General features: G+C 47.3%; 1 protein-coding gene and 2 long non-coding RNA genes across 6 annotated transcripts in view; 2 read left to right on the top strand and 1 right to left on the bottom strand.

Annotated features, from left to right (window-relative positions):
• The window catches only part of LOC123330416, an 83,815-nt gene that overhangs the window by 1,438 nt on the left and 58,774 nt on the right, over window positions 1-23,603 (top strand). The gene's annotated exons all lie outside the window — the stretch shown is intronic.
• The window catches only part of BEAN1 (brain expressed associated with NEDD4 1), a 38,735-nt gene that overhangs the window by 14,661 nt on the left and 471 nt on the right, over window positions 1-23,603 (bottom strand). For 2 of the 4 annotated variants that reach the window (XM_006072114.4, XM_044931990.2), the window contains exons 1-2: window positions 17,949-18,083; window positions 15,266-15,372 (exon numbers count right to left, since the gene is read on the bottom strand). In XM_006072114.4, coding sequence (XP_006072176.1) covers window positions 15,266-15,290 — 25 coding nt within the window. In that variant the 5' untranslated portion in view covers window positions 15,291-15,372; window positions 17,949-18,083. Of the gene's footprint in view, window positions 1-15,265; window positions 15,373-17,948; window positions 18,084-23,603 lie in introns of those variants that run through there. The other 2 variants (XM_025268788.3, XM_025268789.3) reach the window with 1 other exon arrangement.
• Window positions 16,703-18,161, top strand: LOC123330417. Its single transcript, XR_006546331.2, has 3 exons — window positions 16,703-16,826; window positions 16,916-17,023; window positions 18,029-18,161. It is a non-coding gene; the product is annotated as an uncharacterized LOC123330417 (long non-coding RNA).

Below are 23,603 nucleotides of genomic sequence, written 5' to 3'. Positions count from 1 at the left end.
CCTCCCATGTATTTATGTACCTAGGCATCTACTCAGGATCCACTTGATCATCCATGCATCCATCCACATATCAATCATCCATCCACCCATCCATCCATCCACCCACCAGTCCTCACTAAGTGCTTCTCTGCCTGGATACATGCGAGGCACTAGGAACATGTATGTGAGTCAGCTAAAATGAACCTCTCAAACTGTAGAAAGCACAAATACCCCAGTGCTCAGGGGGAAAGTCTTGGTAGATCATGGAGTTCTCTGCTCTCATGTTATGCAGAGTAGCCCTGCTTCTCTCTGTTTATACATCAGAGTTAATAGCAGAGTGCTCCACTGCCATGTTTAAGAATTTTAGCCACTGCATTAAAATATAACTGGAAAAATAAAAGTGACCACCCACAGGCTGTTCATGATTCTATAAATATAAGATGAAAATTATTTATTCCACTATTAAGATAGATTCTGCCACTTAAATAAACTCACCAAAATTAACTCACATGTACTTCTATGTATCCAAACTCTATAGCTTACCATCCTGTCCTCATTCACTAAAGTTTTATCTCCAGTTTGATGAACAATTTATTTGTTGGCTGGAAAACTCACTGAAACAGTATCACAGACCATTTTTCCCTGTTTCTGCAGAGGAAGTGGTGAACTGGCTGACATTACAAAATCCAACCACAGCAGAATGAGACTTTCAACTTGAACCCACACCACCAATCTCTCATTTTCTTGCTAGAGTCATCAGTGGCCTTGAACTCATAGTCTCTACTCTTCCACCATCACCTAGAGTTAGCTTTTCTGCTGTTTTCTGTGGAGCACACAGGCTTTTATAACACCAGCAGTCACTGTGCCTGCTTGATGTGTAGGAAATAGGGGCACTGTGTGGAGAAGCAGCTGGATGGGAGCTGGGGGCTGGCTTGGCCCACCCGCCAGCTGGGGCATTAGCTGTCACAGCCCCATCTGCATTGTGCTGTGCTTAGTCGTGTCCGACTCTTTGCGGCCCCGTGGACTGTAGCCCACCAGGCTCCTCTCTCCATGGGATTCTCCAGGCAGGAATACTGGAGTGGATTGCCATTTCTCTCTCCCTCATTTGCATTATGAGCCTCAAAATCATGGCTTCAGAAAATGACCATTTACTACAATTTGGTCTTTCCAGGAAGTTCATGAATAATTGATACATAAAATGTTAAATTCATGAATGCTTCAAATTATCATCAACTGTCCCCCAAGCTGGGCCAGCCTAGAGATGTGTTCTTGGGCCACAATGGCTGAGCCCCCACCCCAAGTATTATCATCATTCTTAGTTTTGTTCTGGCCTTTTGCTTTTGTGGGTTCTGATTCTGGAACATATCACGGGACTTTGTCCCCTGCTCCACAGAAGTTCCCTCAACTCCTAGAATTTACAAGGGCATGTGGGAAGCCACCAGGGCAGCAGTGTATTAAAAATAATACATTATGAGGAGAAAGGACCTATTCCAGGAATGCAAGAATGGTTTAAGACCACGAAATCTATTAACGTAGCATGTCACTTCAGGAGGTAGAATGAGAGAAACTACTAGACCAGGCAAAGACATATACTTCTTGGCCACAATAGATACAAATGATCTCAAATGCTGACTGAACCATGGTTCATCACACTGAACCATGGAGCTTTGGAGTAGTTTCTCAGCGTGTGGCTCATGGAACATAGATTTCTAAAAACATGGAGTGTTTGTGGAGAAGTCCTGAATCCCCCCAGTCCCCAAGGTTGCTCTGCAGCCCTGAGCTGGGGCACCCCAGCCCTAGTCCTAATGCCTTTTATTCACCAGCATTCAGTGTCTGAGGTGAATGGCCCTAGTGTCCTCTGGGAGAAGGGTCACTCCTCAGCCATCTTCCTCAGGGCAGTGGTGGTGTGGGGGGAAACCCCAGAGCTCCTCCACCGAAGCTGACATGCATCTGGTCCTCGGATCTTGCCAAGTCAGAGAGTCCTGGGTTCAGATCTTGGCCCTGCCTCTTGCAGGTGGTCTCTGGGAAGTTTACCCCTCTGAGCTTCTAGCGCTTCAACTGCAAAATGGGAACAGCAATTTCTTTGAGCTAATTAAAGCACACTGCTTAGCAGGATGCTTGGAACACAGTAGGTGCTCAATATATGACAATTAAACTTTAAAATCTTAACAAAACATTCCCTAGACATAGCGCTAAATATGAAAGGCAAACAGTAAAGCTTCAATAGGAAGACACTGTAGAACATCTTTATGATCTTGGATTTCTTAAACAGGATACAAAGGTATTAATACTGACTATGAAACAATGGGTAAGTTGTACTGTATTAAAATAAAGATCTTTGGTGGGAGTTTGGGCTTCAAGGTGGGCAAGGGGCATGGGGACTGAGATGTGAACAGGATCAAGGACATGGCTAGAGCAAGGGGAAGATTTTGAAAGAGTTTCTAAATAATTTGTAACCTGCCCTGGGACACTGGTGAATGCTTCTCAGGGAGGAACCTGTCTGTACAGGTGCCTGGAACCAGATAATAGATCCCAAGACAGAGAAGGCTCCTCTTCACATTCTTATGGGATCTTCCATTTTTGCATAATTAGCTCTTTCACTCTAATAGTTCTTCGTGGCACACTCAAGGGAGTAGCCACACTGTCACTTACAGGAGTTCAATGTCAAACAGTAGTAACTGAGTATAATGCTTCTTGTGATGATAGAGGAAAACTCATTTGGAAACCTTGGTCTCATGTTCAATGAGGGGCCCTAAAACAGCCTTTCTTCAAGTCAGTGATAAGTAAAAAGCCCCACAGGATTCCTTTTCAGTTCGAAAAATGCAAGTCCTCGCAGCAGCTGACAGGAAATGTGCGATATGTACCCGGGCTGTCTTTTGATGGTGACTCATGTCGCCAGCGCCTTTGCCACCTCTGATTACCTGTGTTTCAGTATTAGTGTCGCTTTAGTACTTCAATCCTGTAAAGATTTTTGCAGCGGAAGTATAACTCTTGATTTCCTACTAAACTTGGAAACAGTTTAGTTTCTTACCTACTAAACATGATCTTCATTCAGTTTTTATGATATGTTTTTGCATTCTCCTCTCCTCTAAATCAAAGCCAGTGTTGAACAAAGGGATGATGCTGTGCATGTCTTTCTCGTCTTGTGTGTTCCATGGGCGCGCCCTCCCCATGGCTCTTGTAATAAGACTATGGTGTATAGCTGGGCCTCTCATTCTTGAGCACTTAAAAATAAATGGCACTGCAGGAGACGTGCTGGCTGTGCTAGGATTGAGCAGAAATTGATTTTGAAACGATAGGTAAACATTTGTTAAATCAGACACTGAATTTCAGCCACTGTGGTGGTTGAACTGTTTAGTTCATTGTTTTTAATGCTCACTGTAATTCCTATTTTAAAAGAATTTGAGGAACACTCCATAGGTTTCTGAATATATGGACTCAGAAATTCCATACTGGCTGGGAATTTGATAGTTATGTTGTCCTAGATAACTGGATTTTACGCTTAGTAGATATGGCAGTGTGCTAGCATCGCTCAGGTGTAATTGATCATCGTGCTGTCTGGCAAGGATAATGTGAGAGCCGTGCCCCAGTGTGACTGTTCTTATTGTTTGGAGAGTGCTGGTGACTTACTGTGCCAAGTATATAGCCACATGTACTGAAATTGTCCTTAAACTGTTGGGATCACAGTCATTATTTTAGTGTTAGAGGTACTTTTGTATCTTGGAAAAAATAAGAAAAAATTTTAAAAGTTTAAGTTATTTCACAAGCAGTCTCTTTAAATTTCATTTAGCCTAACACCTAAAATTTCAATAATAGACAAAAACTCTTTAATAAGACTGCCATCCAACTTAAAAGGTGCCCACCTTGGCTTTCACATTTATAAAAATGTATTATTTGAAGTGCATCAGCAGGATCCTCTGCTCCTAAGAAGTCCAAGAGGGTATCCCCTAACTGTATGCTCCATATCATTTTATTTTCTGTAAATTTTAAAGTTAAATATGAATAAAGCAAACAGTTATATGTAAGACTTGATAAATACTCTCTATATAAAAATTTGAGAATATCTTTGAATGCAAAGACATGGTTATAAGAGTCAAAAAATCTTCCAGGGTCATCCCTGGCGGTCCAGTGGACTTTACCTTCCAATGCTGGGGGTGCGGGTTTGACCCTGGTTGGGCAGCTAAGATCCCACATGCGTCTCAGCCAAAAACACTAAACATAAAACAGAAGTAATATAGGAACAGATTCAATAAAGACTTAAAAAATGGCCTTTGTTAAAAAAATCTTAAAAAAATAAAGCACTCCACAAAGAGGAAGAAGATTTTTGCAATAATGTATCCAACACAGGTCTGGTATTCAGAATATATAAAGACTGACTAGAAATTAATACTAAAAGGACCCAATTAAAAAAAAGTGGGCAAAAGGCTTAAATAATCACTTCACAAAAGAGGATATCCAGGGTGCTAGTACACTGTACTTAATAACTAGAGAAATTCAAAGGAAAACCACCAGGTGATATTTCTACTATTTTCCAGAATGGCTGAAGTGAAAAAATTCAGAGCAAGCACTGGTGAGGATGGAGGGCAATTAGAACTCGTATATTGATGACAGGAGAGTGGACTGGTACTGCCTTTCTGGAAAACTGTTTAGCCCTATCTATTAAAGCCAAACATATGGATGTCCTATAACTCAGAAATTCCACTCCTGGGCAGAACAAATCCTCCAACAGAAATGCATCAATATGTTCACATACTAGAACAGTGCTGTCCAATATGGTAGTCACTAGCCACACGTAGCTGCTTAAATTAATGAAAATTAAATTAAAAATTCAATTCCTCAAAGTTGGAGATGATTCAAAGAAACTGAAAGATGTCCCATGCTCCTAGATTGGAAGAAATAATATCATTAAAATGCCGTAGTATCCAGAGCAATCTACAGATTTAGTGTATTCCATACCAAAATAGCCATGATATTTTTTGTAGAACTAGAACAAATAAACCTAATATTTATATGGAACCACAAAAGACCCTAAATGGCCAAAACAGTCCTGAGGAGAAAGAACAAAGCCGGCAGTGCACACAGTACTATGTATAAGACAGATAACTGGCAGGGACCTACTGTATAGCACAGGGAACTACTGAGTGTTCTGGGATAATCTATATGAGAAAAGACTCTGAAGAAGAATGAATGTATATGTATAATTGAATCACTTTACACCTGAAACTAACAGAACATTGTAAACCAACTATACTCCAATAAATAAAGAACAAAGCTGGAAGTATAACTCTGCCAAATTCAGACTATCCTACAAAGTTATAGTAAGCAAAGTAGTATGGTATTGGGACAAAAACAGATACATAGATCCATGAAACAGAATAGAGAACCTAGAAGTAAACCCCCACACCTATGGTCAATTAATCTACAACAAAGGAGGCAAGAATATACAAAGGAGAAGAGACAGTCTCTTCAACAAGTGGTGCTGGGAAAACTGGATAGTTTCTTATAAAACAATGAGATTAGAATATTCCTTCACACCATATACAAAAATAAACTTAAAAGAGTTTAAAGATCTAAAGGTAAGACCTGAAACCATAAAACTCCCGGAAGAGAACATAGGCAGAACACTTTTTGACATAAATTGTAGCAATATTTCCTTGGCTCAGTCTCCTAAAGCAAAAGAAATAAAAGCAAAAATAAATAAATGGGACCTAATTAAACTTAAAAGCTTTTGTACAGCAAAAGAAACCATCAACAAAACGAAAAAAAAGCCTACATAATGGGAGAAAACATTTTCAAATGATGAGCCCAACAAGAGATTACTGTTCAAAATATATAAACAGCTCATACTTCTCAAAAAAAAAAAAAAAATCGAAAAATGGTCAGAAGACTTGAATAGACATTTATCCAAAGAAGACATACAGATGGCTAACAGGCACATGAAAAGATGCTCCACATTGCTAATTATTAGAGAAATGCAAATCAAAACCACAATGAGGTATCACCTCACACTTGTCAGAATGGCTATCATCAAAAGGAAACTCAAATAACTAATATTGGAGAGGATTTGGAGAAAAGGGAACTCTAGTTCAGTGCTGGTGGGCATGTAAATTGGTGCAGGCACTGTGGAAAACAGTATGGAGAGTCCTTAAGAAACTACAAATAAAACTACCATATGATCCAGCAAAAAAACCACAAATAAAACTACCATATGATTCCACTTCTAGGTATATATCTGACGAAAATGAAAACACTAATTATAAGAGATACATGCACCTCAAAGACCCCATGGACTATACACTCCATGGATTTCTCTAGGCCAGAATAGCCTTTCCCTTCTCCAGGGGATCTTCCCAACCCAGGTATTGAACCCAGGTCTCCCACATTGCAGGCAGATTGTTTACCAGCTGAGCCACAAGGGAAGCCCAAGAATACTGGAGTGGGTAGCCTATCCTTTCTCCAGTGGATCTTCCCAACTCAGGAATTGAACTGGGGTCTCCTGCATTGCAAGCAGCTTCTTTACCAAATGAGCTATCAGGGAAGCTCCCCAATGTTCATAGCAGCACTATTCACTATTACCAAGATATGGAAGCAACCCAAGTGTCCATCAACAGACAATTGGATTAAAAGGTGTGATTCCATATATATTCCATATATATATATAGAATGGAATACAAAAGGAATGAAATAATGCCACTTGTAGCAACATGGGTGGGACCTAGAGAATATTATTCTTAGTGAAATAAGACAAGGAATGTAGAATCTTAAAAATGATACAAATGAATGTATATACAAAACAGAAATAGACTCACAGATATAGAGAACAAACTTGTGGTTACCAAAGGGGAGAAGGAAGGAACAAATTAGGGATGTGGGATTAATAGATAGAAACCACCGTACATAAGATAGATCAGCAACAAGGATATACTGTATAACACAGGGAATTGTACCCATTATCTTGTAATAACCTATAAGAGTATAAACCGCAAAAATGCTGAATTAGTATGTTGTACACCTGAAACTACCTGTATTGTAAATCAGCTGTACTTCAGTTAAAAAATTGAGTCTTCAGTTGCACTAGCCACATTTCAAGGGCTCAGTGGCTGCAAGTGGCTAGCGGCTATCATACTGGGCAGTGAAGATGTAGAACATTTTCATTATTGCGGAAAGCTCTGTTGGACAGCATTCTACTAGAACGTTCACTATTCATCGCTTCAACCTGAAGAGTACTCAGATGTCCACTAAAGTAGAATGGAGAAGTTATTTGTGGTATATTGACACAACAGAATATTATACATTCCATTGTGTCAGTATACACAATGTGATGAGAATAAGTGATCCACATTTATACACAATACTGTCATTGAATCTCATGACAGAATATTGAGCAAAAGAAGCCAGACCAAAAGAGAATATCCTGTATGATTCCAAACATATAAAGGTCAAAACCTAGAAAAGCTTATTTATAGTGGCAGGTGTCAAGACAGTGGTAGAGCTGGGCATGGCGCAGGGGCTGGAAGTGCACATGGCCAGAGCTGTGGGCTGCAGCTCATGATGTATTTCTCGATCTGAGTGTGCTGCGTTTGTGAAGATTCAGCTGTACACTAATGATCTGTGCATATTTCTGTATGTGTGTTTTATACAGTGGTGTGCTGGCAAACCAGCTTTTCAGGAAAAAAAAAATTCCTGATTTGTAGTGTTATTTGCCAATTTCTACGGTGTAAAACTCCCATCATGATGGATTTCAGGCTGGCTACCAAAGATTAAATGGGTCATTAATCTCCTGAATATTTAGCTACTCACTCTTGTGAGCTGGTATTTCTCCACTACACAGACAAACAAAAAAAAAACTAACCCTATAGAATCCCCATAAAAGGGACTCCTCAGTTCAGTTCATTTCTCACTTCAGATATTTAGAGGTCCTTCTGAAGACTTGAGGCCCAAAGAATAAGGACTGAGCAGGCAAAAGGGGAAGGTTTTGTTGGCCTGACTGTCCACTGCCTCCATTTTAGACTGAGGGGGCACCAGGTTCTAACAACCTTTGTCCTTTTAAAGACTAGTTTGGTAAGCCAGTCCTGGTATTACCATTCCCTGATGGACAGGGAGGCCTGGGGTGCTGCAATTCATGGGGTCGCAGAGTCGGACACGACTGAGCGACTGAACTGAACTGAACTATGATTGGCTGAGGGGTGGACATGCAACTAAATACTGGCCAGTAAGACATGAGGGTGGTCTTCTGGGAACTTCATGCTGGGGAACTTCTGGGAAAAGTTGTGTCACTGCCTGGGTTGATGTTGGCCCTCTTACAATGCAGCAGTCTTACAATGGAGCCATCTTACAATGGCCATCTTACAGTGGAGCAAGAAGATGGAAAGAACCTGGGTCCTCAGTGATGTTCATCTCTGACCACTGAAACTGAAGCCCTACAGCTGCTCCATCTCAGGATTTCCCTCCCCATGTGGAAATAAGGTCTTCATTTTTTTTTTTTTAAAAGACATGGCTTGGATCATAGTTATGCTCTTTTTCTTTGTCTTCCCTGAGGACAGAGGAGAGCAGGCTCCTTGTGGAAAGAGCGCTTCATGTGGAGTCATGCTGGGAGCATCAGCGTTTCAGCTGCAAACACGCTAGGCGACCTGGTCTGGTCCCCAGTATGCATCCCAGTTTCTGCATCTCTGGTGAGAGGCAGTTGGGGTAGAGTCTCCGGGTAAGTCCCGTAGGGTCAGCAGAGGATCTCTTACATCCAGTCTAGAAGGTAGGGAGAACCCATTTTCTTGCATTGTCTCGTTATGTGCCTGTGATGGGGTCTGATGAAAGGCTGGCACCTGGCTAGCCCCTGATGAGAGCCTGCCAGATGAAGTATGGCCCAGTATGCCATGCTGCGTCTGCATGCCCAGCTGGGAATGGAGAGGGAAGACGTGATCTCCCCTTGGAACAGTCTTGGGAGGACCCTGCAGGAAGACCTCCTCTCCCTGTGGGATAGAGGAGCCAGAGGAGGAGGATAGAACAAACCCTGCTTGACTGACTGTGTGGTCACTACACTCTCAGTCACCCTGGAAAGTGGGTCTCATGATCCCATTTCATAGCTGAATGACAGAGGCTTGGATGACTTAAATACATTTGCTTCAGTGGTTTTTGAACCCGCGTCATTCAGCTCTTGCTGTTTTTACTGTAATCGGCTATATCTCTAGCCCTAGCCCCATTCCTAGGGGAGACAAGTATTATCTGGGGGCTGAAGGGCCTGGTGGATGGGCAGAGGAAAGCTCTGGAATGACTCTTTTTCAAACAAGGCCTGGAGGTCACCTACAGATATGGAGTCCAGGTGGGAAGAGGGAGCAGCCCTTAGAAGCTGATGAAACCAGGGCTAATAGAGGACATGGTACTTTAAATGCAGAGAGAAGCAGATAGAAGGAACTCTAGGAGGTGAAAATGTATCAGGCTATCAGAGGGACTGGTGTGGCCAGTGCCCTGAGCTTGGGCCTGGAAGTTTCTGCTTTTAGATGCTGCCACCTCCTCTAGCGGTCCCTGGGCCCACAGGGCATGTGACTTCTCTCTTGGGGCCTCTCTCTCCTGACTGGGAAGCACGCGGTCTGCACACTTCTGTGGTGATGTCACAGAGGGTGACCAGCCTTTCCTAATCACCCTAGGCACGGCTCCAGGTACAGGAGGGTGGCTAATGTAGTGTAGTCCTTGGCAGAGAAATGGCAGTGTCCTTACTCATTCCTGTTTGCAGGTAAATCCTCCCCAGTGTACTTGGCTTTGGGCCGCCGTGGGTGACAACTCCAGGGATCATGCTTGCTTGGCAAGATTTCTAGATGCAGAAACCAACTCAAGGCTCAGTCTCTAGATCCTTCCCTTTCCCCACTCCCAGGGTTGTGGCAGAATAGGCTGGAGTGGGGCAAGAGGGTGGCAGAGAGGTCAGTTAGGAGGGCAGAACAGTGGTCCAGGTGATGCCAATGGTGTCCTTGGTCCTGGGGCTTAGTGGTGGAGATGGCAAGATGGAGTCAGAGTTCAAAGTGAAACTGTTAGGGTTTTCAGATTAATTGGTTTGGAGTAGATGAGAAAGGAGAGCAGTAGAAACTCAGAAAGTTTGGGGCTTGAGTACATGGAAGAACAGAGCTGCCATTTACTGAGATGGGGAAGATGATGGGTAGCTTGGGTGGGGGACTAGAAGTCAAGATTTAAGGTTTTGACTTGTTCCATCTGAGATGCTCTGTAGACACCTGAATGGACATCTGAGTGAAGATACGGGGTGGACAGTTGAATATATGAGTCTGGAGTTCAGGGAGAGTCTGGAGCTGGAGATGTAAATTTTGGGACTGACAGTGTATGGAAACATCTCGGTACCATGAGGTGGATGAGGTCACCCTGAGAGCCCACTGCCAGGGGAGGGGGAGATACAAAAACTCTGCCAGCTAGGAGTACTCTGCAAAGGCTGGGGTACTGCTGCTGTTACCAGTACTACATTAAGCGCTCAAGCTGAGGCTGATGCCCTCTTGTCAAGGACTCTAATATTAATATAAAATGATTGTGCACTTAAAACTGAGATTAGCTGTCAGATGCTGAGCACTGGCTACCGTCAGACTCTGGGATCGACCATAGAACTCAGAGGAGGGGTAGCCAGGATGTTCATGGGGCCACAGAGTGGACTTTCCATTTAAGGGCTGGGGGTTCAGGAGCTAGCTCTCAAGTTCTTCCTTCTGTTGACAGTGAAGTCTCTCAGAGGTAATACAGTAAGCAGAGCAGAAAACAATAGTATCTGGTCCACACCCCGGGTTCATCTCCAGAGTCCCAATCTCTCTCCATTTTTGCCAATCTGTTGCCAAAGACTTGGGTCATGTTAAGCATTGTAGAGAGAGGGTGGTCAAAAGGCTATGACTTTCAAGTTTCTCAAGCATCTTCTCAGTGTCTGGCACTAAGCTAGATTCTCCTTGTGGCATGTCAAATGTGGGCATCAAACCAAAAGGCTATTATGACTGTTTACATTTTACAGATGAGCAGATTGAGGTTTCTAGATGTGAAGAAGCTTGTTCTAGATCTCACAGCTGGCAAGTGTCAATCCTATGTTGTCCTTGAACCCAAGCATTGTTGACCACATCACACAGCTCTGAGGGAGGCCCAAGCCCACCCAGAGGCTTTTCCAGGCTATGATTCCTTCCGGCCTGCTGGCAGCCTGTGAACTTAGCAGAGACAAGCCCTATCCAATTCCCCGGTGGACCAGTGGTTGCTGCCCTCTACTCTTAGCCCTGCTTCGCTGCATGCTCAGTCTCCGCTGGGGCCCCAAAGCCCCTCCTCCCCAAGGTCTGTCCCTTGAGGCCACCCCCACTTCACAGCCTAGGAAGCTCTGTGGAGCTGCGATGTGCTCATGGTGAAGAAGTAGTTACGAAGCATCTGTTCTTGAAGCCTGGATCCTGGGGGAATCCTGGGCTGCCCTTCCCAGCTGGGGCCAGATGGAGGAGGCTCCCACGCGTCCAGCCTCTCCGAGGAGCCGGGCTGGTCCTTCTTACTCAGTGCTTAAGGCTGGAAATGGCTCACAGGCCTGCACTTGCAGGGAAGAGACCAGATTTCCCTCCTGCAGCCTTGTAGCCAAATCCCTCAGGGCTTCCCCTCTCCTGTTCTTGCCTCCTCTCCCTGCCTTAGTTTTTCCATCTGCCTAACTGAGAGGGAGGGACATGGAGGTTTGTTGGGGCTGTCTCTGTGAGAGGCTGAGATGAGCTAAGATCCTTGCGATGTAACAGGGGTTGGGGGAGCCCAGGATGTGGGCAGGGCCTGGGAGAAGTTGGCCCCGCCTGGTCTGATCCAGGGCTGCCCAGCTCCTGAGAGGCCAGTGGATGGTCCCACTTCACGCGGTGTCCAGCGCTGTGGATGCCAGCCAGACCTGTGCCCACTGCCCTGCCCCAGGTTCACATTCCCTGTTGACTCTCCCTGACTTCCCTGAACTCTTAACTCCTAGCAGCCAGGTCTTGCTAGGGAAACTTTGGTGCTTGTTTTTCCTTCTGGTGACTTTCCTCTTTGCCCCTCTCAATTGGCAGGATGTAGGGGTGTGGAAACCCAAATAGGAACAAGCTATGGTTCCTGTCCTAAGTTTTCCAGATTTTAATGGGCTTTGGCATCTTCACATGTACCAAGCAAGATAATTTTGTGAGCCAAGACGGTTCAAGCGATTCCCTGTTAGGCGTCTAAATTCACAGAGCAGGAGAGGAGGTGCTAAAAGAGAGGTTGTGTGTCTGTGGCCGGATGATGAAGCCTGACTTCCGGGCTTGCCCCTCAGTGTTCCCAGGCCAGGTGAATCAGGGCATCAGGGGCTCTTGTGGTTCTGCATCCCTCCTGAAAACCACCTGAGGGCCTCTGGTCTGTAAGCCCAGGAGGCCAACCATGAGGAGTCCGCTTCACTCTGTTTGTTCGCTTGTCTGGTTCCATGAATATCTACTGAGGCAGCAATTTCCAGGATGGGGTCTGAGGAGGGGGTTGGACTAGGGGGGAAGTCAGGAGAGAGATCTGTTGACCTACTTTGGAGACCCCAGGGTCTCCCTGGGCAGCTGGTAGTGATGCAGGTGTTAGAGGGAAACTGAGGGTCACGTGTAGGGCTGGTGGTGATGGTGGTACCCTAAACCAAGACAGCAAAATCAAGCAAGCTGGCATGGAGGGGAGGGCAAGGAGTTCAGTGTGGGACGGGCTGTACTTGAGCAGTGGAGGTGGGGCTGCCCAGGGGAGCCAGGCAGTGGAAGGCAGAAGGAATCAGCTCAGGCAGAAACCAGAGTGGAAGAGAGTCATGGGAACTGCTGGCCTATAGGCTGCAGTTGAGAGAAGAGTGAGGATGAAATGGTTTGGGGTGTACAGGGCGAGAAGGCCAGTGGGGTTGGAGTCCTGGGGGACCCAGCATCCCCAGGCAGATGTGGGAAGAATGCACCCTCCTCTTGTACCAAAGGAGACCATGAATGGATGATCAGAGCCCAGAGAGCCAGAGGGGCTGGAGGAAAACCCCAGGGTTCAGAGTCCAGAACCCGGTGGAGGAGCCACCAGCAGGGTTGATGTGACCAACAGGGTCAGATGCAGTTGAGAACTGAAAACTCTGGGATGGACTTAGTGACACAGCTGCTGATGTCATATTGGGGTGAGGGTGCAGGAGGCAGGTTGAAGCAGACTAGGGGTGCTGAAACGGAGGATGGTGAGCACTTCTTAGCTCAGAAAAAAGGTAAAGAGTCTGACTGGACACTGTGAGGAGAAGAGAAGAATCCTGCAGAGAAGAGATGATAGAGGAAGAGGGGCCTGGATACCCTCACGGGACCTGGCCTACCATTGCCTGGGACCTCTTTCTTTAAGTGAAATCTGAACAGACCCCCAACCCAGAGATGTAAGCAGAGCTGCTCTGGCTGACGCAGAGGGTGGTGGGGCATCTGAATTCTGCCCACCTGGTCTCCTCTCACCCTCCAAGGAGCCTCACAGCTGCTCTGAGCTCCTGGAACCCATTGGCCTCAGATAACTGCTTCATTTTAGAGATGAGGATGGGCTGGCTAGAGCCACGGAGAGAATCTGGTGGCAGAGTCAGGAGCTTCGGCTTCTCCCCCTCCAGGGCCTCATACACAGTGTTGGACTGCATTTATTCATTCAGCAAACATTTACTGAGTGCCTACTGCATGCCAGGCACTGAGCCTGTGCGGAGAGAGGGGGATTCAGAGAAGCTCAGTAACTGCTCTTGACCAGCCCAGGATACCCGTGACCACACCTTGGAGTCCTCAGGAGCTGCTTGCACAGAGCCTTGTCCTGGGGTGATGTCCCCTGTTAGTGCAGACGGCAGGGCTCCAAAGGGCTGGCTCAAGCCCGGAAGGTTCTGGAAAGTCCTCCACACTCAGCAGCCCCAGCCTTCTGCACTGCCAGCTGCTCCTGGGGGTGACAACACAACCACCCAGACCCTCTGTGGGGCAGGTGTCCCTGGGCTCTTACCTGCTCCCATGGCAGCCTTCTCACCTGGCCTGAGGCTTTGATAGCTGATCATTCCACAACAGCAGACATGGTGGTAACAGTAACAGTAATTTACTGAGCTTGTCCTATGTATCAGAAAGCTTATTGCTCTTGACCTATGCCCTCCTCGGTACCCATGGCAGCCAGCAGCCAGGCTGCGCTCCCCTACCTCCTGAAAACCAATCCCTGCACAATGAACGCACTGCCACCTTACTCCCCCGGCACGCCTGGTGATGGTCGCTCCCGGACAGGATAGGCCAGCTCTCCCTACCTCCACTACAGCAGCCCCTTGATGCTCGCAGAGTTGACAGTTGGCGATTTGACTCTCTGCAGGAGAGGTTCCCCAATCCTAGGATGTAGGACATGTAACCAGTGGTACAGATTTGAACAGACACTGGTGAGCAGGGTGAGGGAAGTTGACAGGTAGACAGGGAGCCTCAGCTGGGGGCCCCGATCTCACACAGACTCACAGTCCCAACCTCACCAGGGAGAAGGGATGGGGAGGTTATGCACATCCTCCCAAAATGCAGCAAATGAAGGTGGCTTGGAGGGGGCTGAGGGGACATCATGGGAGGAAGCAGGTGGCTGCCAGGGAGAGAGGCAACTCTGGGGTCAGGGTGGCAGCATGAGTCATGAAGGCAGGGTTGACGATGAGTAGGGGAGTAAGCCACAGGGGCTGCAGCCTTGAGCCCCAGGGCATACCTGATTGAGTCCATCGTCTAGATGCGTGGGCATCAGGGAGCCATGAGAAGAATGTTACAGGCAAAATCATCTAGTGGCTTCATTAGATGGAAAAATGAATTATTAATAGCAAACAAGGGACTGCCTGGTGAGGCTGCTCTAGGAAGGGTTTCCTCAGACACTGAACCCCAAGGAGTGTGTTCTGTGAAGCACCCATCTCATGAGACATTCCTTGTTGTCAGATAAGTTTGGGTAGACCCCTGGGCTTTCTCTTTCCTATGGAGCCTCACTACACAGCACCACCTTAAAGGCTCTGAAGAGTCCAGCAAAACTGACTTGACTTGTGTCACTCAGCATTTCCCACACTCATTTGACTATGGAATTAAAAAAAAAAGTAACCTCATTAATATCCCTTGGAAGAACCCTGACCCACACTCTGGGAAGTACTGATATGGAGGGACTGGCAAGGTGAGACATCTCTTGCAGATGGTCAGGGGTCTTCTGTGTTGCCCTCCCCCATCCGTCATATCACATCAAACCCCAATCAGACCCCTGGAGCTCTTTGGCCAAACATCCTAAAAACATTCTCTGCATCCTGACTCTGCCATGCTGGCCCCGGTCCATGGAAGGAGGTGGGGAGGAGACTTACAGGGGCAGGGGCGTTTGAAGGACATGTAATCCTTGGAGCAGAATAGTGGAGCCAGCCTGCCCACGTGCAGAGCTCTGACTTCTCGCAGAGAAGGACCCTCCGCTCACCTGCAGAGACACAAACAGGCAGGTGATGGGGGCGCCCACATGGCACCTGCTGACCCTGCAGGCTGGGGGCTTGTGTACCCTGGGCTGTCAACCTCTTGGGAGAGGATCGTGACTTTGATAGTCCTAGTCCATGGGGGCGGGAGTGTGCTGGGGGGCTCTGGGCTGTGGAGTATGAGGGTTCCAGGGCAGAGGTGGCACAAATGTGTGCTGGCATCTCAGTGGTCTGTGGAAGGGGGCGAATATCTCTCCTGGGTTGACCTCTGAGAATTCTGTAACTGTTAGGGCTGAAAAGACCCTTACAGATCAGCTCAATGTCCTCATTTCACAGAAGGGGAAAGTGAGACCTGGAGAAAGCGAGAAACTAGTTCAAAGTCCCACAGCTGGCTCTGGAAGGGTATTCATAGATGCTTAGCTCAAACATTATTATTATCATCATTATCATCACAACAGTTTTAAGAGAAAGATGCTTTTTTCATTCTCATTTTATAAATAAGGCAGTTGAGGCTCAGGGAGGTTATGAAGCTTTCCAGGGTCACACAACTTCTAATTACAGGATGGGACTGGAACCCAGGTTTGTGTGACTCCAAAGCCCACACTGTAAGCCAGCACACTTCCTTAGAAGGTACCTACTAGATTAAATTACCAATTCAGAAATAAAGAGCTAGAGATTACAATTTTCTCTTTACCAACACCACCCCCCACACACACAAACACACCCCTATGTGAATATCCAGGTGTCAAGATGTCTGTGCAGTAAAGGACTGCCACGTCACTCTAGTACCTGTTTGCAATGGAGGAAACATTTTCAGACAGTAATTCATCCTCTCATGCTGCTGGAGATCTGAGCTGATTCAGTCTGTCCTGGTAGGTCCCCAAGTGATAGGAGGCCATGGGAATATTAGGGAGTTTTTATTTCCTAGGGAGTGTGGTCACTCGACTTGGGAGAAACCAAACCGTGCCTTTGGATGGATGTGGAGCCCAGCAGGCACTTGCAGGGGAAGCTGCCGGTCGCAAGCCAATGGGCAGAGTTCCTGGCCCCTCTACATCCCAGGGGGAGCAGGCTTCCCTGATCCCGGGGATGATATCATTGTGGACAGAGCTTTTCCGTAAGAGGCAGTTCCAAAGGTTCCCACTTTTGTCTTCTCCAGGGATCCTTTTTATTATATATATGTGTATATCCTCTAAATGGGTCCCATGTTTTGATGGAGCCAGTTGGCCAAACTATACTAAGAATTCATTTTTTTACTTAGTAAACAAACACCTATCTTTGGAGAGCCCAAGCTCAGAAATCCAGTTCCTGAGTGCTAATATTGACTCTCCCACTTCCTGGCAGTGTAGCTTTGGGCAAAGCACTTCACCTCTCTGAACTTCAGTGTCTTCCTGGGGAAAGCAGAGTAAGAACACTTTACCTGCCGTGAGGACTGGGTTTATGTACAGACAGTCCCTGGCATGAGGTATGTGGCTGCAAAATGTTCATTCTGCTGCCTGAGGCGGGTGGGAGGGAGTGGCCATCACTGCTGCTGACCTCAGAATCCCTCTCCAGGTGACTTCTTCCAGCTCGGCCTGTCCTGGTGTGAACCCCATGCTGGCCTGACACCCACTCCCAGTCCCCATAGAAACCAAGTCAAGAGTTCTGATGGGGGAAGTGAAGGTAGGTGTGATCTCCCCAGGCCTCTAGAACTGGCATGGCAGGCTGCTTGGGGAACTGTGATTTCACACCAGAAAATTCACAGAGCATCTCAGGGCATGGGATCTGTGCTTTCTAAAAATACATGTGTGTACGTGTGTCTGTGTTCGTTTCTGTGGGTGTGCACTGTGGCTGCGTGTGAGCTGGGAGGAGGATACAGTGCTCTGACAGGTCATCTCTTGTGCCACTTCCAGAGAGGCAGAATGGATCAGGTCATTTGCTGAAATGTCTTTGGTAGCTCCCAGTACCCTCGGGAAAATGCCCAAGCTTCTGCCCCAACCTCCACAGGTGCAGCCTCCATTTCCCTTTCTAGTGAGCTGGCATACAGTAGGCAGTTAGTAAATGCACAATGAATGTATACATCCTATATGGCTATCCTGTATGATGTCACAAAGGGTGCTGACCACCCCCAATGCTTCAAGAAATCGTCCCCAAGGTCACACTTCTATTAGAGGCCCCCTGTACCCCCTCTTTCCTCTCACTGGGCATTGTGACTCTGAGATTAAGATGGGTTTTCGCAGGGCACAGGGAGGTGGGAGATGAACTCCCAGGGCAGGGGCCACAAGGAATCCCTGCATTACATATGGTTTTCCATGGTCAGTTTGGGTGGGTGGTGGAGATTGGCAAGGGGCTAGCAGGTTTGGCCACCGGTCAAGTAGACATTTCCCTAAATGGAGATAATCTGGGCACTCCAGCTTTCAGGGTGGCTCATGTTCGCTAGGCGCCTCCATGTGCCAGTTAATATAACCGAAATTACAGCAACAGGTCTCCTGAAGTAGGTAACATTTTCATATTGCAAATAAGAAAAACTCATAGGCTCGTGACATAACCCACCCAAAGTCACAGAGAAGAGATGGAGAGAGAAAAATGCAGAGAGGGACCTTGTTACCTCGCGGTTACTGCCAGGGACACCCCACACCACAGATCTGACACCCAGGTCACGTCTTCCCTCTCGCCCGTCTCACTCAGCGCCCAGCATCTGAGGCGAGGCGCATCCCTGCCTGTGACTCATCTCCGACTGGATTGCGGGCAGGCGGGCGGCCGGCAGACTGCAGTTTTCCAGGTTCTGAAGTGGCCGAATGGTGGGCGGCAAGTCCACGTCACTCCCACTTCGCTTCGCGTCCCTGCTCCCAGAATCCCTCCGCTCCGTGGCTCACCGTGACACTCCGATCTCGATCAGTGAGCCTGTGGTTAAGGGGACTGGCTCCGTATCCCGGGCAGAAGCAGCCGGGTAACTGCGCGAGACAGGATGGTTCGCGCATGCGCAGCAGAGGCAGCCATACTGGAGGGTTGCGTTTCACCAGGGTCCGTGGTGAAGTGGGCAGGGCCGCACAGTGGCTGGCGTGGGGGATGGGCCACGTCTTTGCGATGCGTGCTCAAACCACTGGATCTCAAAACAAATCCCCATTTTACACAGAAAGGAGTCTCAGAAATGAGGGAGGCTGGTCTTGAAGTGTGAGAACCAGCTGATGGTCCCTCTAATGGCGAAAAAAAAAAATCCCATGGCAAGTGCAGATAGATGTCATTACAGGTAATACCTCAGAGCTAACTGTGGTTTGGTGGTCCGCGAGATTCCAGACCACCACAGTAAAGCGAGTCATTCAGGTTTTTTTTTTGGTGTCCCAGTGCATATCAAAATTAGGTTTAAATTATCCTGCACTCTATGAAGTTTGCAGTAGCCGTTTGTGTAAAATACAGTGTACATACCTTACTTTAAAAATACATTATTGCTAAACAATGGTAATCATCCTTTGAGCCTTCAGTGAATGGTAATCTTACTGTGATGTATGCTCACTCAGTGCTGTCTGACTGTTTGCAACAGGGATTGTAGCTCGCCAGGCTCCTTTGTCTATGGAATCTTCCAGGCAAGAATACTGGAGTGGGTTGCCATTTCCTCCTCCAGGGCATCTTCCCCACCCAGAGATCGAATCCATGTCCCTTGTGTCTCCTGCGTTGGCTGGCAGATTCTTTACCACTGCGCCACCTGGGAAGCCCCTTATTGCAATAGCAACATCAAAAACCACTGATTACAGGTCACTATAGCAAATATAACAACAAGAAAAAATTTTTGAAATGTGAGAATTACCAAAATGTGACACAAGAGACATGAAGTGAGCGAATGCAGTTGGAAAAATGGCACTGACAGACTTGTTTGGTTCAAGACTGTCCCAAACCTTCAGTTGGTAAAAATAAGCAATATCTGTGAAGAGCCATAAAACAAGGTGTGCCTGTAAACATTTGTCATGTGATCAAATGAAGACACAGATGAACTCAGGAGCGGAGGACAAAAAGAGTGAGAGGATGATAGCAGAGAGGCTGGCAGAGGACACACAGATTTGCAAGCAAGTCACTTGGTACTGATTTTAGGAAAGGGATCCAGGCTGTTTGGCAGCCGTGGCAGCAAAGAGGCCTTCTGCCCCCATAGAGCATCTGGCCACATGTGTGCTATCCTGGGTTGGTCAGGAAATGCCTGGAGCTTCCTGGGTCTCCATGTTGCCTTAGTTTACCTGGAGCAGCGCTCTGTTGGATCAGTTGCCATCCCCACTGCCACCAGCGCCCAACCTCTAAGAATGGATTTACTAACTACGTAAACCAGTCCATTTGCAAACCAGCAAGTAGGTCATGACCAAGGATGTAGAGAAGACTCATTCAAGGCCTAGACAACACCAGTAAGGATATAGAAAAACATTATTACAGCAGCGACCCCAGTGTCCAATAACAGAGGACAGGCTGAGAAAATTTTGGCATATGCTTATAATGGAATATTATATAGCCATAGAGTAATGTTTTAAAGAAATTTTAATAATATAAAGACTTTCACTTTAATGTCAATGGTGGGGGGATGTCACCAAGTAAGCTGGTTATATAACTCTGCTGACAACATGATCCCTTATTTTCTAAGGAAAAAAATGAGAGAAAATATTCACACACAGAAAAAGATGAAAAGGAAATAGACTGAAGTATCCAGTTATGTGGGTACCCACACTCTGGGCAGTGGTGGGATTGAGGAGGCTTGTTATGTTCTTTTGTTTTTTACAAATGATTTTCCATAACAAAATAAAGAGTAAGTGAATAAATCAGTGATAGTTAACTCATTGGAAATTTTAAATGCTAATTTAATTGCCTTTGAGCCTACCATTTGTTGTTGCAAAGATTAACAAAAATTAACTTGTCTTTCAACTTACTGATAAGGAGCTTTATTAACATGTTAGGAAAGTAATCTCCAACTGGTTTTAACCTTCATCACATTTTCCCTGGCACTTGAGCAGGTCCTATTTGCCATAATTTTGAGGGGAGTTTCTGCCATGAACCTTAAGGTTTTATTTTCAGGCAAGCTATACACTTGGCAAAAATAATAACAATAATGGACCTTATGTTTGTAAAACACTTTATAATTTGCAAAGCATATGAAGTGGTGGTTGTTGCTTTTGTCTCTGGGGATATGAGAGTTAGCAAAATGGTTAAAAGTCCCTGCCTTTGGGGAGTTTACATTATATGGATGAGGGCAGACAATAAACAGATGAATAAGATATATAAATGTTGGGGGTGATAGGGCTATGGAGAAAAATGGAGAGGAAGGATAGGGAATAAGTGGGGGAAGCTGCTCTTTTAAATCAGTTTGATACTGTTTGAATAGAAAAACATGAAGGTGTCTCAAAAAATTGCCCATGGGCAATTAACACAGATGTCCAATGATTGGAGATACCCATGGAGGAAACATTCCAGTAACTAATTACATATTATCTAAAATACAGTGTGCTAATTATCAATTTTACAAACTCATAAAATTATGATGAGTCATAGTGATGTTTTACGTTTCCTATACCTAGCAAAGTTAGTTCTTAGCCTTTCTAAGCCTCAGTGTTCTCATCTGTAAAATAGGGACAATTATAGTACCTAGATCAGAGGGCTGTTGTCAGAATCCAAAGAGAAAATACTTATGCTTGGGAAACAGCATGTGTTCAATGCATGTTCTTAATGCGGACATAGCAAGGCCATTGCAAGGGGTCTGTTCGACACTGCTGTGTGATTCCTGTATATTTTTCTTCAGTCCTCACAACTATACTGGGAGGTGTGGAGTATTTGTTCCCATTTTCAAGAGAAGTGGAGGCTCTGAAGGGTGAATCTCCTGCCTAGAATCCCGTGCCATAAACCCATGTAGTCCAGCTACAAGAAGCTGTGCTCTCAGACACAATTCTTTGTGCCAGTGGGCTTCAGAAGCCCGCATGGTTTCCAGGAAGCTTCAGGAGGGTGAAAGCCCTCTCCTTTTAGGAAGCTGAGAGCCGACTGCCACCTTCCCACACCTTGTGCTCTGAGCACTTCCAGGGCACAGGCTTCAGGTAATAGGCGTCTGAATGTGTCTAACTAATGATTCTCCAAGACTGAAGGAGGTGCCTGTATCCCCATCACGTTGATGCCTGGCTGTGTTCCAAATACTGTGTGAACTAGGAGACACAAACCTCCTAATTAGTTTCTGATTAACTCCTTTGGGAAGAAGAGGTGAGAGTTATGGAAAATGCAAGGGTGGGACACCCTGGTGGGTGAATGGGGGAGGGGAGTAGCTGCAGAGGAAGAAGAGGACAGAGGGGGTGTCTGTGTAGAAAGAGCTTCAAGGAGGCAGCCCATTCTGTGTGTCCCACCAGGCAACATGTGGATAGACTGCCCTGCAACCCCCAACATTCCCTTCTGTTGTGGCAGCTGAGGCACAGGTGAGTAGGACTAATACAGGTGTCCACAAGTGGTGGAATTTGTTTTCTTCCCAACACCTGGGGCACCATTAAGCTGCCATGCCACTCCAAGGATTCCAGCATTCTCCCCTAGCTCCTGGGCCTCCTGGCTTCTGCTCTGGATCTGAAGCCTCCACTGCACAGACTGGGCAGATCTCTTCCTGGGGACCTTCCAGCTCTGAACTTCTAACCGCTCAAAGTCATTCACGGGCCCCACTTCCTCCCCAAGGCTCATCATTTCTGGTGCCTCGTGGCTCAGTCGCCTGGATGAACATACAGTCCACACAGCTTCAGGGTTGGGACCCCCTCCGACTTTGCGCTGTCTCCTTGCCCTAGTAGCTGCTCCCTCTGCTGCTTTTCGCTGCCTGTCTGAACTGTCACCACTGGAACATCCAAGCCACCTGACTGTCTGATTGCTCCTTAGGGAAAGCAGTCTTCCCTAGGCCCAAACCCAGGAGTGGAAGGAGGTGTGAATTCCCTTGCACAGAGTGTGAGAAGGACATGGGGAGCCCTCTGCCTGGGGAACAGACATCAATCTAGGGCCAAAGAAAGAGTGGGTTAGATAGTCTTTCTCAACGGGGATGGAGATGATAGGTAGGAGGAGGCCAGCGCCTGGGAAGCAGAATGCCCAGGGAGGAGGCAACAGTGAGAAAGGGCTGGCCCTAAGGAGAGGGTTCTGCCATTGCAGTATATGTCAAGAAGGCCTTAGGGGATTCAGGACTTCCTCAGAATGGGGTTGAGAAGGGGTGGTGTCCCTCCCACCTCAGAGGACCTTGCTCTGCCTTAGCATCCACTAGGGCTGGACACTTCACAGAATGTCACCTGTAGTTAGCCTGAACTGAGTGCTAGCTGTGTGCCAAGCACCAGGCTAGTCCTGCCCCCGTCCCCAGGCATTGCCTCATTTATTCCCTCCAACCCACCCACCTTCCCCATGTTTCAGATAGGGAAACTGAGGCTCAGAGAGGTTAAGCATCTCGCCTAACGCCACACAGCTAGAAAGTCAGCCAAGCCCACCCTCTGGTTCGGAAGCCCTTTAACACGTTGCTCACAACAGAATCCTACCTACATGTCAGTAGAGCAACTGAGGCACAAAGACGTGAAGCCACTTGTTCCAGTGAGCAGTCAGGATGTTTGAGGAGAGTCAGGAGGGGCTTGCTCAAAGGCAGGCGCCTGTGGGACTGTGTGAAATCAAGACCAAGGACCAAGCTTCTGGAGCCTCCGCGGCTGACACCTGTCACTCGTGCCCTCCCCTTCCCAGCCTGGCCTGGCTATCTCCCCCCGCCCCGCCCCCCCCCCCCCCCCCACCCGGCACGGCGCGAGGGATCAGGAGGGCAGCCCTGGATCCTCTTCGAGCCAGCCTCAGGACCACCTGGCCGATGGGGAGAGGGGAACGGCTGTGCGAGTCAGCCGTGGAGCGAATGGGCACTAACCAACTTCCGAGGGCGCGTGGGGAGGGGCGGCTATACCGCTCGGCGCTGCGCAGCCGGCCAGAGCAGCCGCCTCGGAATCAGCCTCACTTACAGCGCAAGGGAAAGTCTGACCCAGAGCTGGAGAAGGTGCAGTGTGGACACCTCCTCTCCCACCGATGGTACTGAGATAGACCAGCGCGGCAGGCAGGCACTGAAGCGGGGGCATGGCTCTGGTGACCCGCCCGTTGGAGGGTCAAACTTCCCTGCTCGAGGGTGGAGGCTGGCTTCTAGCTTCAAACTCTTCAAGTCCGGGGCCCCTTTCCTCTTCCACCCCAGCCATAAGTGCGTCCTGGTTCCCCCTTCTTGGATGGGTTGTTTAGGGATCTGGGAAACCAAGAGCGCGGGGTC

This window comes from Bubalus bubalis, chromosome 18, assembly GCF_019923935.1.
Source record: "Bubalus bubalis isolate 160015118507 breed Murrah chromosome 18, NDDB_SH_1, whole genome shotgun sequence".
Classification (NCBI taxonomy): Eukaryota; Metazoa; Chordata; class Mammalia; order Artiodactyla; family Bovidae; genus Bubalus; species Bubalus bubalis.
Note: the sequence above shows the minus strand (reverse complement) of the source record. Positions and strands in the feature narration are given on the sequence as shown.